Source organism: Oryzias melastigma, linkage group LG13 (assembly GCF_002922805.2).
Source record: "Oryzias melastigma strain HK-1 linkage group LG13, ASM292280v2, whole genome shotgun sequence".
Classification (NCBI taxonomy): Eukaryota; Metazoa; Chordata; class Actinopteri; order Beloniformes; family Adrianichthyidae; genus Oryzias; species Oryzias melastigma.
The window spans coordinates 8,134,051-8,148,979 of NC_050524.1; the positions used below are offsets into that span (position 1 = coordinate 8,134,051).

The 14,929-nt window shown below is 35.0% G+C and overlaps 1 protein-coding gene across 1 annotated transcript in view; it reads right to left on the minus strand.

The window, feature by feature from the left end:
• gbe1b (glucan (1,4-alpha-), branching enzyme 1b) overlaps nt 1-14,929 on the minus strand; it is a 149,694-nt gene that overhangs the window by 130,286 nt on the left and 4,479 nt on the right. Inside the window, exon 2 of the mRNA XM_024277525.2 lies at nt 3,202-3,371. Within this exon, the coding sequence (XP_024133293.1) occupies nt 3,202-3,371 (170 nt within the window). The remainder of the gene's footprint in view (nt 1-3,201; nt 3,372-14,929) is intronic.

A 14,929-nucleotide genomic window follows, 5' to 3' on the forward strand; every position in this document is an offset into this window, starting at 1 on the left:
AAATTGAATGAAAATCTGTTTCTGGGATGTTTTGATTGGAGGAGATTTCGGGCAACGATCAAGATAACTCCCAACATCAAATTAAACATTTCACCATTTTGCTGTGCTACCCTTTCATTAAAAATGATAGATTTCAGAGGCGCTGCAGTCTGTTAACATGGTCTTTTTTTTCCTCCTCTTGTATGCAGTTTGTTTGTACTGCTGAGCCAGTTAACGTGGTGCCGGCATGGGAAATAATGGAAGCACAGCAGACTTTTAGTTAAAAATGACTAATTCTGCAGCGCCCATGACTACAGTGCATGCATTAGACAGAAGGGGGCAGCTGTTGTTCAGAATCAACTATTAATTGAAACATCAACCTTGCAAAGAAAAGAAGTCAGAATGCCCCCTGATGTGCTCCTCAATTAAAAGCTAGTGAGGATAAAAAACTTACACTATATGAATGTAATGTAATGGAAATTCTCAGCAGTACGTTTTATAATTAAGATACCTTGATAAGAAATCGAATATGGCTAAAATAACTTGATTTATCTTTTAATCAGGAGCAGACAAGTAATTATCCCCAAATTAAACCTATGACTAGTAAGCTTCCTCTTACTCATAGTTGAATGATGAAGTCCAGAAAATAAATCCAGAGATTCTGTGTTCTCCAATGTGATACAAACACTTTTTATGCATTTTTTTTCTCTCTTTTTTTTTTAAATAACACAGTAAATTGGAAAACAGCCTCCAAAAGTACACACAAAAATTACTTTCAAAGTGTTAACTTGAGGGAATACTGATTTCAGTGGAAGTGCAGAGGTTGCGCTCACTCAACAACTTTGCGAGCGGTGATGAAATAACCAGCTGCTAAAATATTAACCAGCACACCCACATTCAAAAGACCCGCTCTTTTTAAGTGGGCATGTTCCTCCTGTGTAATCAATATCTATAACACTTCCTATTCCTTTGAGAGGCGATCAAAAGGATGAAGCCCTTCCCACCGCACTGCACTGAACTCTTAGGAAGTAGGGTTTCTATTCTGGACCGCTGCGTTCACTGACTGCAAGGAGCATATTGTTTTTAAATACAAGATGAATGTATGCACCTTTCTCTCCTGCAATATTCTCAAAAACTTCGCAAAATTTGCACACACCTAGTACTTGGTGAAAATTAATTTTGGATGTAGTGAACGACACTCCTCCTAAAACAATGACATCATAGCGAAGGAAACCGTCAAAAAGATAAATGGAGGAAAAAATCTCCAATGGGGCTTCAGAAAATTCACTAACGAAACCATTACAAATATATGGAGGATATTCAAAGGAAGTTTTTCAGTTATTGTGGGATGGCCACACAACCTATAGCTTTGTGGCAAAATGTGAGTTTTGGTGATTTTCATACACATGCTGCCAACTTAAGTCTAGAACCATGACAGAAGTTTCATTGACCTTTTGACCCCGGGAAGAGGTCGCCATCTTGAATTTAAGAAAAAAAAAAAAAAAAAAAGGCACCTTTAGCATCAGCTAATAATGAAAACAAGTCCTATGGATTTTCATCAATCATCTCCTTACTTCTCAAACTTCATTAGGAACCAGTTGGGGAAAAAATGCTTCAATTAGAAGTTGTAGATTTTGAATGACATGAGCTTGGCGTGCTCGCTAAAATTGCTTTCTCCATTAACTCACACATTTTTTGAAATTGGAATATAGTGAACATTGAGTGAAGCTCAACCAAACAATATACACATATTGACTAGCCTGATAGAGGTAGAAGGAAGTAGTTAACAGTGGAAAGCGGCTGCTAAGTGTGGTCAAAGTTGGGCAGTGAGGTTGTGTAGAGGCGGACAGTGAGGGCAGGTTTTTTTTTTTTTTTTTTAACTTCAAGGGACCCTTATTAGGTATTTTTTTTCTATTTACATAAAGGGCCCTTGTTTTTCCAAGTGTTTTTCTTGCTTAATGAAAATTTTTTGCCATTATAGAAGCAGCTTTGCTTCAATGACTCAGCAATACTCATATTAGGAGTGACCATGAGTCGGGATTTATTCACAGAAAAGCATTTTGGGGGATTTTGCAGCTACTTTCTTCCATTGTTGGAGCATTTTCATTTACTATATGTTCATTACAAGCCCCAGATCTTATGTAAGTTACGATAAATTCTATTTAAATAATACATTTAAAAAATATAGAGAGAGTAATATTTTTTATTTTGATAAATACTTTTAAAGATAACTACATTTTCAAACAAAGGAATGTAAAATGTTTATCTTGTAAAATAAAAATGAAGAAAAGTCAACTCAAAAAAGATTAAAACACACAAAAAAAGTTCCAACAAAAGCGAGTTATTTTCAGTTGAAGGAAGGTACTTTTTTACCTACAAGGTGATTATTCTTCTTCAAGCACAGAAATGGTTGAACACTCCATCTAATCCAAAAAGCCTCTCACATTTTGGTTTTCATTGTGGATTTTTTTTTAATATATATTTTTATTGTCTACACTCTTAGCAGATACCTGCAAACCTATTAGTGGAAGAAAAAACTCTCCAGGACTCGCTGAATATATCATTACAGGAGGTGTAATCAGGTTTTGTGTAAAAAAAAAAAAGAATAATTGCTACACATTATTAAATTGGAATACGGCAAGCATTTTGCAGATCATTAAACATGCACTCAGATGAAAATGCTGGGCTTTTTTGGTGTTTTTAACATGTTTTTCTGACGATGGAGGACATAAATAAAGAAAATTATGTTAAAAATTGCATTTCTGAGTGTTTCTTTATTTAAATGGTTGGTATTCAGGAGCAGGTGAAAAAAAACACTGTATTTGTTATTTGAAAATAAATAACACAAGCTGTAAACTAGTGTAAACTAGTGAGGGGCTGTAAACTAGTGTTGTAAACAAAGAGCTCTCAGTAACGGGGAGGAGAAGGGGGGGTGGTGTTGTTCCGCGCCAACAGACCCACAACTCAGAGGCAAATTTCTAACCAACTCCTGCCGGACTGCAGAAATTATTATTATTAACATTTTTACAATAGATCAAAATATACCTGGAGTGCATCTTTAAAGGTTAAAACAATTCTTACAAAAAAAAAATTAGATTTGTTTTTAAGAATTATTCCACCTTTTCAAAACTAAGTAAAAAATAGAAAATGTAAAAAAAAGTCAAAGTCAGACAGAAGTTGGATACCATACGTGATACACATGGTGCTTCTCCAGCTACTTACTGAAGTCACCGGTGAGGAAGAGGGCCTCTGCACCTGGAGCCCACTCTTTCAGGAAGAGGCTGTTGTCGGGCTGCCGCTGCACTCCAAAGCTCCGGTAGCTGCGCGTGAACTGGTCGAAGCCACCCTCCGTCTCCTCCAGCTGGAAGAGCTGCTTCTGCAGAAGCTCGTACCTTCAGAGAAGAGGATGTGAGGTCAACGATTAAACGCGAGTCAACTTTTTGTTTCTTTCTAATAAAGTGACACTTTTCTCCTCCATTTACTCCCCATCAGTTTGTATTTTGCTCCCTTTTCCATCATTTAATTACCGTCTACTGTTGTAGAAATACTGTGAGTTAAAGGCTGGTTCTTTATTAACTGACTAAATCATTAAGTTAAGTGCTGCCTTTAAAATGTGCCTCTTTTCTCTCCAGCTTTGTTTACCCATTAAAACATGCCAGTAATTTTACACAGACAATGCAACAAATCTATATTTCAGGAATAAATATTTCTGAGATCTCTGTGCAATTAAAATTAGTCGCTTAATAGTAGATAATCCAAACAATTAACACATAAATTGGTACTCTAACCACTCCATGTACTGATTTTGAATGTGACTTTTATTTGAGAATATTGACTCATTTAAAGAACTGATGCAGTGAAAATTGAGTTTTTGGTGTTTTTAACATGTTCTTGTGGATTTTTTCTTAGGATTTATGACATATTGGCAGAAAACTAAACTAAAAATTGCATATCTGAGTATTCAACTCATTGTAAATCAGGATCAGAAGAAATAATGCCTGTTGAAAAAAGCTTATAGAGGGGACATTGATGCTACAACTGGTGAGTCACAAGCTCCCAGTTTCGCTCCGTACCAATGCATCCACTTGAGGACAAATATCCTGGTCATTTTGTTTCATGTTATGTTGGGGTTGCAAATGGCTGTAAGCTAGCATGAGCTTGTGTAAACAGATTTCCAGCAGAGGCTGACGCTGCAAACAGCTCCGACCTACTTCTGGTGGCTCACCTGACTCACGTCTCGTGAGCAGAAACTCAAATCGTGTCGCAACCCAGGAGATCTGAGTCACGACCCACGAGATTTAAGTCGAGGCTCATGAGATGCGAGTCAGGTGAGCCACCGGAAAAAGGCCAAAGCTGTTTGCAGCGCCTGCAGTCTCTTGAGATTGCTGATGGTAAATGGGGGGGCCAGGTAGAAACATCTTAGAGGCAAATTTCTGACGAACTCCTGCCAAACTGTAGAAACTAAGTCTAGGGGTGTCAGAAAATATTGATTTAGTAAAATATTGTGATATTTCATTTGGCGATACTTTGGCGATCACACAATATTCAATTATCAATAAGCATACAGTTCAACATCTTACTTTGTTTTCCACTTAAACCCCCGACCGCTAGTTAGCAGCACAGCACACTGTGATTCTCTGAGCACATCTACACAACAGCATAACAACAAGATGTTGCGAGAAGCAGTTTGGGATAGTCGTGAACTCGTGAGCCTCACAGTCGCTATCGTTTCATAGCGATATGAGACATTTACAACTCAGTTTTAACTAACCGAAAAGGTGCGCGAAAGTTGGTACTGGTACAGTTTAAAAACGGAAATTTCTGTACTCTGTGGCTCCTGGAAGAACCAGTGAGACCAGCCGCCCAACGGTGCACAAAGTGCACCCCACAGAGCTTCAGTCACAATGCTGACCACGAAGCAAGCCAAAAGCGACCTGATAGATCAGTGACGAAACCAAACGTGTGTGAGATAGTTAAAGTGCTTAAATGTTCTGATCATTAAATAACAATTATTTTACCATTTTTTTTATTTGAAAAATGTATTAATATTCAGATGAAGCTTTTCTAAGTCGAAATATGAAAAAAAGAAGTGAAATATTGTCTCTGGTACTGTCTTGGGATATATTGGGATAAGTATCGTGATACGTGTATCGCGCTATGCATTTGCCAAACTCTTCCCAATACACACCAATAACTAAGTTCTAAAAAATTGCACTAATTTCACAAATGAAAGACCACTGGGAATTCTTTGACAACAGATCAAAAGATGATCAGTTTCCATTTTAGTGGTGAAACTAATTTTCAATGGAAAAAAATGCTTTGATTAATGTTAAGAGATTACTTTTCCTAAAATTATATATTAAAAATGTTGCAGCACAAGATGGCACGCGCCTCTTTCCAAGATCCAACCTCAGGATCCAAACCTGCCTCCCAGCCTCTAGAATGTGACTACAGGCATTCCCGAAGAGATAAACGTTCATTACCTTCAACTGCAAAGGATAGACAAACTACTTTACAATTTATCTCACTTTAGTTTCCTGCAGCCAGGCTGGTGTCCATATCAGATTCCCCGGGTACAGCGAGCCTCTCTCAGCCGGCACAGTTAAGTGCACTCCCTCCCCTATAGCCCCGAAGCAAAGCTCAGCCTTTCCTATGAATGCCCTGGGGTTAGTGATGATGGGCTGAAGTAACAGTGTGATTTTTCAGCAGCTGCTCCCTGCGTGGAGCATGTTGGAGACAAAATGCAGTTTCCAAGTAGAACCTTTTAAAGCCCAACCGATGTTGCCACATGCCTACTTTGTCACTTTGTCACCATTTCCAGATTACACTGAGAGGAAGGACAACAGCTGTATTCACATTTAATTCGTTTCCAACAGTATATACACCCCAGAAAGTCCTGCCTGTGGAAGAATCCAGAATTTTCTACAAAATTCATGTTCTCTTTTAAGTTCAAATAAAGCGAAAAGGTCAAGTTAATTATGTTTTACTATTTGTTTCATTACCCGAGTCACAAAGTAACAAATGACAGCTTACTACACTACTTTACTATGAATATACATCAGATGCAACACGACTGCAAAATACTCTCCCATTAAAGCTGTAATACCTTCAACCTCCTAAGATCTGAGCTAATGTTTGATCTAACCCTCTACACATAGTCACAGAGCCCCAGTTAAGAAGATCTAAGAACTGTGCTAATATAACCCAAAATGTGAGGTCAGCACATTTAGAGGTAATAAAAGGTTAAATATCTTATCACAAGCGGTAACCTAATTTTTTGTCTTCAGAGGTTGGCCTTTAATTCTTGATGTTCAAAGATCAGATTTCAAGTTCTGATTATAATCCAATATGAAGCCAATTTAAAAAGAAGAAAAAAAAAAAAAAAAAAAAAACATTTTTGCAGTTCCTCAAATGACCACTAGAGGGTAGTTTTAGAAGGAATCAATTTGCAATCGACTCCTAGATCAAAAAGTTACGTTTTACATCAATAGTAAACTCAGGAACAGATAAGGGTAACCAATTTTTTTAGTTGCTTCATTTTCCATTCATGACAACTATAGGGAATAACCTTTTAAACCTTTTGCCATCTCGTGAAGTCCAGATGACCCGACCCTCACATTGATGTGTGATCCCTCCCATGACAAATGTGGAAATGATTTTTTTTTGTCTGCCACGGACACCAGAGAAGACAAAGAGTTTAGCATACAATCTTGTGGGGTCCAGATGACCCCACTTTTAACGTAAATATGCCTTGTATAGCACAAGGGTTAAATTAGTATTTTGATTTGATTAGAGTCCAGTTTTGTGCATAAAATAATAGGGCTTTTTCAGATATCTGGGTTGGTAAGGGTGACTTTTTTGGCATCCAAGCTACATTTGAAATGACCAGCTCCAAACGACAGATCAATCTAACAATAGTTGTTGTTATATAAACAATAACATTATAGAATCATATTTTTGAAACGTTCATATTTATGTACTTAAATACGCAAACTTATGTTCAAGTCTTCTTCTGACGCTGTGGTAACCAGAGTAGTTGATTGACACTTATTATAAAAAGGTGATCTGGAAGTGAATCAGACAACTACTTTGGATTAAATTAATAAATTTAGGTGGATTTGTGAGATTAAAACATGATAAAAAGCTCCTCTGTCATTTTTCCTTCAATAACTTGTTGAATTAAACCTGTGTATTTGTAGTTGTGATGTCACGGTGTGCCATCCTGAATCGATTTTCGGTCAGTGAATCGTCTTGTTTAAATTGAAGATTATGATATGAATCGAATCGTTGTCACACCCCTAAAAATAACATTTCTATTTCCAAAAATATTAAAAATAACTTGAGCATGAACTATTTTCAATTACTTATGTTACAAATTTCTGTCTATCCTTCAGTCAAATGAAGTCACAAGAAAAGTTAACTCAACAACGGGAGGAAGTAAATATATGAAGTCTATACATTAAACAGAACAGAGGAAGCAGCTAAACTTAATCCAATTAAAATGAGAAGACAAAGACTACTTTAAGTTCTCAGCGTGATATCTGGCTAAACACAGACTCCAGAAACATCTGAATGCAGTCTGAAACACAGAATCGTATCACTTGTAAAATGAATGTTCAAAAGAAATTTCAACATTAGAACAGAATTATTTACTTTATTTGATGCTTTTAAAAAAAGTTTTCTCATGGTTTCCTTTACATTATTAATTAGGCTTTAGAAAACCATTTTTTAAACACAATCCTATTCCCAGTTGAAATCTTTTGACATAATTACATGCTACACTTTGAAACCATCAAAAGCTGCTGCTCTCTGAAACATGTTCATACATTCAATGTTGAGACAATCTGAGCATCTAAATTTAGAGTGACTGATCCAGCCTGTTGTGATGTTTGAGTGGCAGTGACAGCCGAGGCGCTGTAGCATTGCTGCGTCTGAAGCACGCCAAGAAAAAAAAAAAAAAAAGAAGAGAAAAAGTTTGAAGTCTGCATCACCGGTTCACATAGAGGACAGCAGCGAGGTCACCTTCAAATGGGGTCATGAAAGCGCTCTCCGAGCGAGTGCTTGAAAGGTTTCCCTTCATACAAGCAGGGTTTGAAAATGGGGTTAATTAGCGGTTGGTCCGTGACCTGCAGAATAACACAGATCCTTTTTTTTCTGTTGTTGTTCGTTTGCAGAAACAAGGAGTTTCGGATGCAAGCGCTCATTTATCAGACCAGCAGGGTCACTAAGAGAGGCAAAAGTTGTGACACATGAAATCAAATCTGATCAGGATTATTTTTAATCCAAACCTGGTGGTCTGTGTTGCAGAACATTGTACTAAAAACATTTTTTATAAACTAGTCATCAATGTGTCTAGTTGATCTAACAATGAAATACGATAAACACAAAACAACTTTTAGAAGAGGCAAAAAGTCAAAAAATGCCACATTAAATATTAATGAAATCCAATGCAACAGGATTAACAATAGACAGTCCAGGAAACGGTTGTCTATATATAAAAAAAGGTAATTCTTCTATCCTGACCACGTTAAAAAATGTTCATAAAAATTATTATTTTAACTCTTGAAACAAGCTCTCTCTATAAATGATTATAACATTTGGGAGTCTTTGCACATAAGCCGTTTGGCCCAGACTTAAGTGTTTGAGCTAACGGTTGGCTTTTATTTTGGCGGGGTAAGAATAAAGTTTGTTTGCAAACCAATTGAGAAAACTTCATTTTGCCAGAAATAGTCTGTTTTTTTGCAAGTAAATGCTGGTGTGGGTCAGTACAGTGTGGATGTGGGTGGATTATGCAATGACAAAAACAAAAAAAGATAGAGAGAGAGAAAAAAAGGTAAAAGCTGTAAATTTGGAAGAGGAGAAAAAATTACAAGACAAACTACAAAAGAAAAGATGGATAAAATGTCTTATAAGGATAAATGTAGAATAAAAGAGGTTAAAGATGACTTCACATTTAACACTGAGTTGCTTTTTTTCCCCCCCAAATGGTTAAAACTGCATACAGACAAACAGCTTTAACCAATCAGTGAAAAACCACTCAGATAAAAAAAAAGTTTTTAGAATGATCTTGTGGTATTTTTCTGATGGAGGACATACATTAAGAAAATTAAAATTAAAACTGCATTTCTGAATATTTTTTATTTAAACAGTTGAGAATGAGGAGCAGACAAAAAAAATGTACCCACAATTCAGGCAAATTTCTAATAAAGGGATTCCGCTCTGCAGAAACTGTGCAAGAAAATGACATAGTTGTTTGTTTTTGAATAAAAACAGCTAAATCCTAATTAAAATAAATAATAAACCACTGGGAGAGATTTTACAGAAAAAAGATAGAAAATGAGATAATGCTGGAGCTGACGATTATTAAATACAAACACAGAAACACCCTTTTAAGCAGAATTTCAATCAAAAGACAATATGTTATAAAAAAAAAAATTATAATATTGGTGTAACTCAGAGCAAATTTTTGAAACCAGACAGTAAATATTTTATTTTTTTTCATTGATTAGTCTTCATGTTTGCTGGCTTTACCCTGGTGGGTCTGTTGTTAGCTAACCAGAGACTAATTGAACCTGCATTAAAGAGGAAGTAAAAGTGTTGCCCCTCTGTTAGGACTTACAAGTCCCCGTGCTGTCAGTCATGCTGTTCAGTACGCTTGCAATGCAACTGTTTTCTTTTCTACAAAAAAAGTTTCAAAAGTTTCAAACAATAATGTTTTCGACTCATCTTTTGCTTCATCCGTTTCACATTTGAATATAGAAGATACATTTAATTTAAAAATACATTAAAAAATGCTTCAATTATAAAAATAAAAAAAACTCATCAGGAACAGAGAAAATTACAAAACTGTGATTATAATTATTGAGGAAATAATATTTCCATCCACATATGGAGAAAAAAAGTTAGGTTTAAGGCTAAATCTGTAAGTATTAGTATGCAACTTCAACCTATAGTATGTCACTTAAGTCGCATTGTCTATTAATGTAATGTAAATATTGGGTTATGTGAATACATCATAATCTAAAACTAGGCAAATGGTACATCTTGAAATTTATATGAAACCAAACATTTTTTAAACATTTTCCTGCCAACTATCTACTTGTTGACTTGGAAGAGAGTAAAAAAATCCCACAAAAGGTACTAAGAAACAAGTTGAATCAATCTTGCAGACTAAAAAAAATGTTTGTTTTTTTTCTTCATATTCCTGACTTTTAACATTTATATTGGCTGAAATATATCTTATTCAGAGGGCATAATCAGTTTGGCTTTAAACCCATTGCGTCATTATTACAAACTGATGACCAAGAAGAAAAAATAAATAACAACAATCTCAGAACACCCAAATTAGAAGGTAAATGCTGCTCTAAAGCTTCAACATCCAAAAGTATGCAAAAGGAAGAGTTCATAATAAAACAAGTCAGCAGAGCACAGCTTGCTCTGGCTATAGCTTGCATGCACCTTCAAAAGCAAAGTTTACTATCAATTAATCTGAAATTATGACATAAAATATGAAACTAAATTCAGTAAAATATTATATAATAAACCAAGTCCTGCCTGCAAACACAGATAACTGATAGAAGACGGTGTGAGCGGCGGCGTGATGGTGAAATCTGGAGAATCAATCTTTCTGGTCAGAGGTCTCCTTCAGATAAGCCCGCCAAATTCTTAGCACTGGGACTCAGCATGACGCTGGCACCTGAGAAACCTCTTGATTTCTGTCTGCAAGTGGAGATTGTGGGCGTGAGAACACCAGGAGCTTAGCGAGAATTAACCTTCATGCAGCTCCAGAGCCATATGTAAAGCACTTTAAGTTTAGTTGCCATCAAAAGGTGCTCCAAGCACATCGGAGCTGCAGTGGAGTCATTGACTGTGTTTGAGAAATACAAGAAGTATACTAGGGCTACCACAATTAGTCGACTAATCGACAACTAATCGACTATTAAAATAGTCGACGACTAATTTAATAGTCGATTAGTTGTTACTTTATATTATATGAAGTCAGAGTGTAGTAAAGTTGAAAGTTATGGCATTCTGCTATATTTTTGGACTATTTTGGCATTTATTTAGATTTTTAGGCTAATTTGGAGCATAACTAATATTTCAACTATATGCTAGCTATTTTGGCTAATTTAGGATTTATTTTTAGGCTATTTTGGACTTTAGCTAATATTTTAGCTACATGCTAGCTGTTTTGGCCAATGTAAGATTTTTTTTAGGCTAATTTGGAGATTGGCTAATATTTTGATTACACGCTAGCTATTTTTGCTAATTTAGAATTTATTTTTGGTTTTTTAGGCTATTTTGAACTCTAGCTACATGCTAGCTGTTTTGGCTGACTTAGGGTTTTTTAGGCTAATTTAGCATTTAACTAATATTTTAGCTGGCTATCAGCTTTAGAGTTTTCAGCCATAGCTCCAGCGATTTCAACTATCAACTTCAGTGTTTTTAGCTATCAATTTTAGCATCTTCAGCTATCATCACCAGCATCTTCAGCGGTCTAATTCAGGTTACACCATTCACACTAGCATTATCGCAGGTAATGCTGTATATATAGTTTTTAGTTAGTTTGAAGCTAATGATGGTTAAGATGTAGACTTTACTTCAACTTTTTTCCTGACCCGATTAGTCGACTATTCGGAAAAAAATAATCGTTGATTAGACAACCATTAAAATAATCGTTTGTGGCAGTACCGAATACACAAAGTCAAAGTCCTATAGACTTCTATAGAGAAATAAACAGCTATCACTCCATCATTAGATTTGTCAAAATAACCATTCTTGCTCTGGTATCTATTTTAAGAAGTTCTTGCTAAACTTAATTTATTTGTTTATTTTTTGCAAGTTATAAACTGGCCAATCACATGCCTCAAGAACGAGTATGTGGTCTCACATCAAATGTTCAAAACATTTCATTGGCAGATTCCATGAAGCCCACTTTTGAATGGGATGTGGCCTTCTAACAAGTTCACTCCTGATTGGTGAGAGTAGTTACCATGGAAACGTTACCCGACTGATTCAGACCAATCCCTGCTACTGACAATTTCTGATTCCAACATGGACAAATCTGTAACCTGAAAAATATTGGGGGTTGAATTTACTTCATTTTGTTGGAGCTCTAAATGCATTTATTTTTTATTTATTATTTTTTTTTTTTACAAATCTCTACTGTTTTTAGGTTTACATGGTATTTTTTACAACAATGTTTATAAATTATTGCTAGGGATGCAACAAATCCTAGAAAACCTTTGTACTATCCTAGGCATGTTTACATTAAAAGTGGGGACATCCTGTTCACCTTTGTCATGGGAGGTATCATACATCAGTGTAAGGGTCGGGTCATCTGGACCCCATAAGAGAGCACAAGAGGCTAATAATTACAATATTTAATGAATTAAATGTGACATAAGTGTGTCTTTGGTTTTGTTTCTTCATTTTTTATTTTCCAAAATAATGCATTTCATTATTTCTGTAATGAGTTTGAAAAATGTGTGTGTTTTGTCCTGTATTTTCCACAATCTATGCTTGAAATAAACCAGATCAATCGATGAAACAAAGATCAGAGTGTAATGATGGATTGATCATTTTTTGCTGCCATCGCATGTTGTCTGCTGTGATGGTCGTTTTACATTACAGTAAAATAAATCATCCATATATCAATCCAGATGATATTTTCTAAGGTCAATATAATCTTTTTTTTTAATTTTGAAACAATTTTATAGATATAGGTTGATTCGATTAACAACTTGCCTCAGACAGATCAATCTGGTGGGATTGTGGGAATAGAAATCGATTCACTGATCAAGTTGATTAATCGTTACACCTCTAATTCCAACTGTTTGTTATAATTACATAAAGTTTTTACCCATTAATATTACTTCTATTGCTTATTGATATTTGTATTTTTACCCTTTTACAAAGTTGCTATGTACTCTAATTCTCTTTCATGTTTTTGTTGTTCATTTCAAATGGTTTTTAAGGAGACATTTTTACCACCTGTCCAGGGACCAGATAAAAATTTGCCTTTTGGCTGATACTGCTACATGTGGATAGATGCCTTTTTTTTTTTTTTTTTTTTTGCAATGTCCCTAATAAGAAAAAAAAATCTATTTTCTATGGTTCCCATTACAATCACTCAGTCCAGTTCTCACATACAGTCAAAGGGCGGAGCCAATAGGTGAAGTCAACTTTCAGCATGACTGCAGACAGAACCTCATCTGCTCCAAATACAAGCAGGTGGTCTCCCACCTGCTGTATGAGGAACAAGGTCTGACCTGATATTAGAAGGCCTTAGAGCCACAAAAATAAATAAATAAATAATAAGTGTACAGTAATCATATAATCCGAATTGCAAACACTTATCATTTAGCAGCATGAAGTCATCTTGTTCTAATTGACTCTATCAGGTTAAATAAACGGACATGCAAAGGTTAAATAGAAAATTAACATGAAGTAATGCAAAAGAAAAAAAAAGAAAAAGCATGAGACTGCAGTCTACTGACGCACTAGAGTCTATTTGCTTATCTAGATTGCTGCAGACACAAGGTCAGAGCATTCAGACATTCTGCTTTGCACCGCACAATTGAAAGCTTTTTCCTGCTTTCTTTATTAAAACTTTGTTATTAGTGCACAGAATAATGCCCACTGTTTCATTTCCTGCAAATGAAAAAAAAAAAAAAAAAAAAGAGAGAAACGTGATGCATGTGAGCTGACTGAAAATTATTAAACCCAGCTAGTTAAACATGTGCATTTTAAAGTGTGCTTTATCTGTGCATACATTTTCATATCATTTAAATGTGTACATATTAATAGGGGCATGAACACGTGCTTTGTGTGCTGACATCTCTGTTGATTTTATAGTAAGCTGAATTTAAAAAAAACAAATAAATAAATGCCACAATACAATAAAAAAAAAAAAATTCAGGGTAAATTTGATCCAAAACATTCTTATGTTTTATTTAGAACTCGTGCTGTTCTGTTAAAACCAAACAGTCACGCTGCTGAAATCAAAACTTTCCACTTTGTTTGTTCATTACTGGAATAGACTCAGTGAAAATATGCATCAAGCAAACATCAGGATTTGTGATGGACATTATGACAAACAGCAATCTCCCTAGCCCTCTAGCCCATAATCAAACAAACAAACAAACAAACACAAGCCAGTTGTTGGTAAATTATGCAGTCAGTTGAGGAAGGAAATGTTTGCATTACTTTTGTTGCAACTTAAACCTTCTTTGAAGGTAAAATATTATTTTTCTTTATTTGTTTTCTGCAGATCAGACTAACCTGGTTTGAATACACAGAGTTATGTCTTAAGCAACTAACTTTTAGCAATATAGAACATAGTATAAATACATGGAGAAAATATGTAAATTTATGTTTCAGTCAGAATTAACATATTTAAGATTTTTATCATTTGTTGTTTTTTTAAGTTACAAAATTGCAATATTTACTTATTTTACAGTGATATACAGTTACTAATTTTACATACATTAATTTTACCTATGTGATTTAATCTATCCAACCATCCATTAACTCCTTAACACCTAAATGTATTTCTAGCTTATGTTGCTGCTTTTAAAAAGATGTTACATTTAGGTAAGATTAGAGCCAAAGTGGTTTGTCACATATTTGCGACAACAGGCAATAAGGGGTTAAAAACTAAAGAAAAAAAAGTTTGATTTAACTAGTCTAAGCAATTTTTGAATCAGAAGATGACTAGCATGTTTATATCCTGAATTAAAAGCTCAGACATATACAGGGTTGTATATTTACCGATACACCAATATTTTTAAGAACTGATTTTGATTAAAGTGTTGTTTTTTTATCTTTTAAAACTATAACACTGGGTCAAAACAGTTAAAATAAATAAATAAATAAATACATTTTAGGATCCAAATAAATTATTTTAGCAAAACATTAAACAAAGGAAGAGATTCACAATTAATCTGAC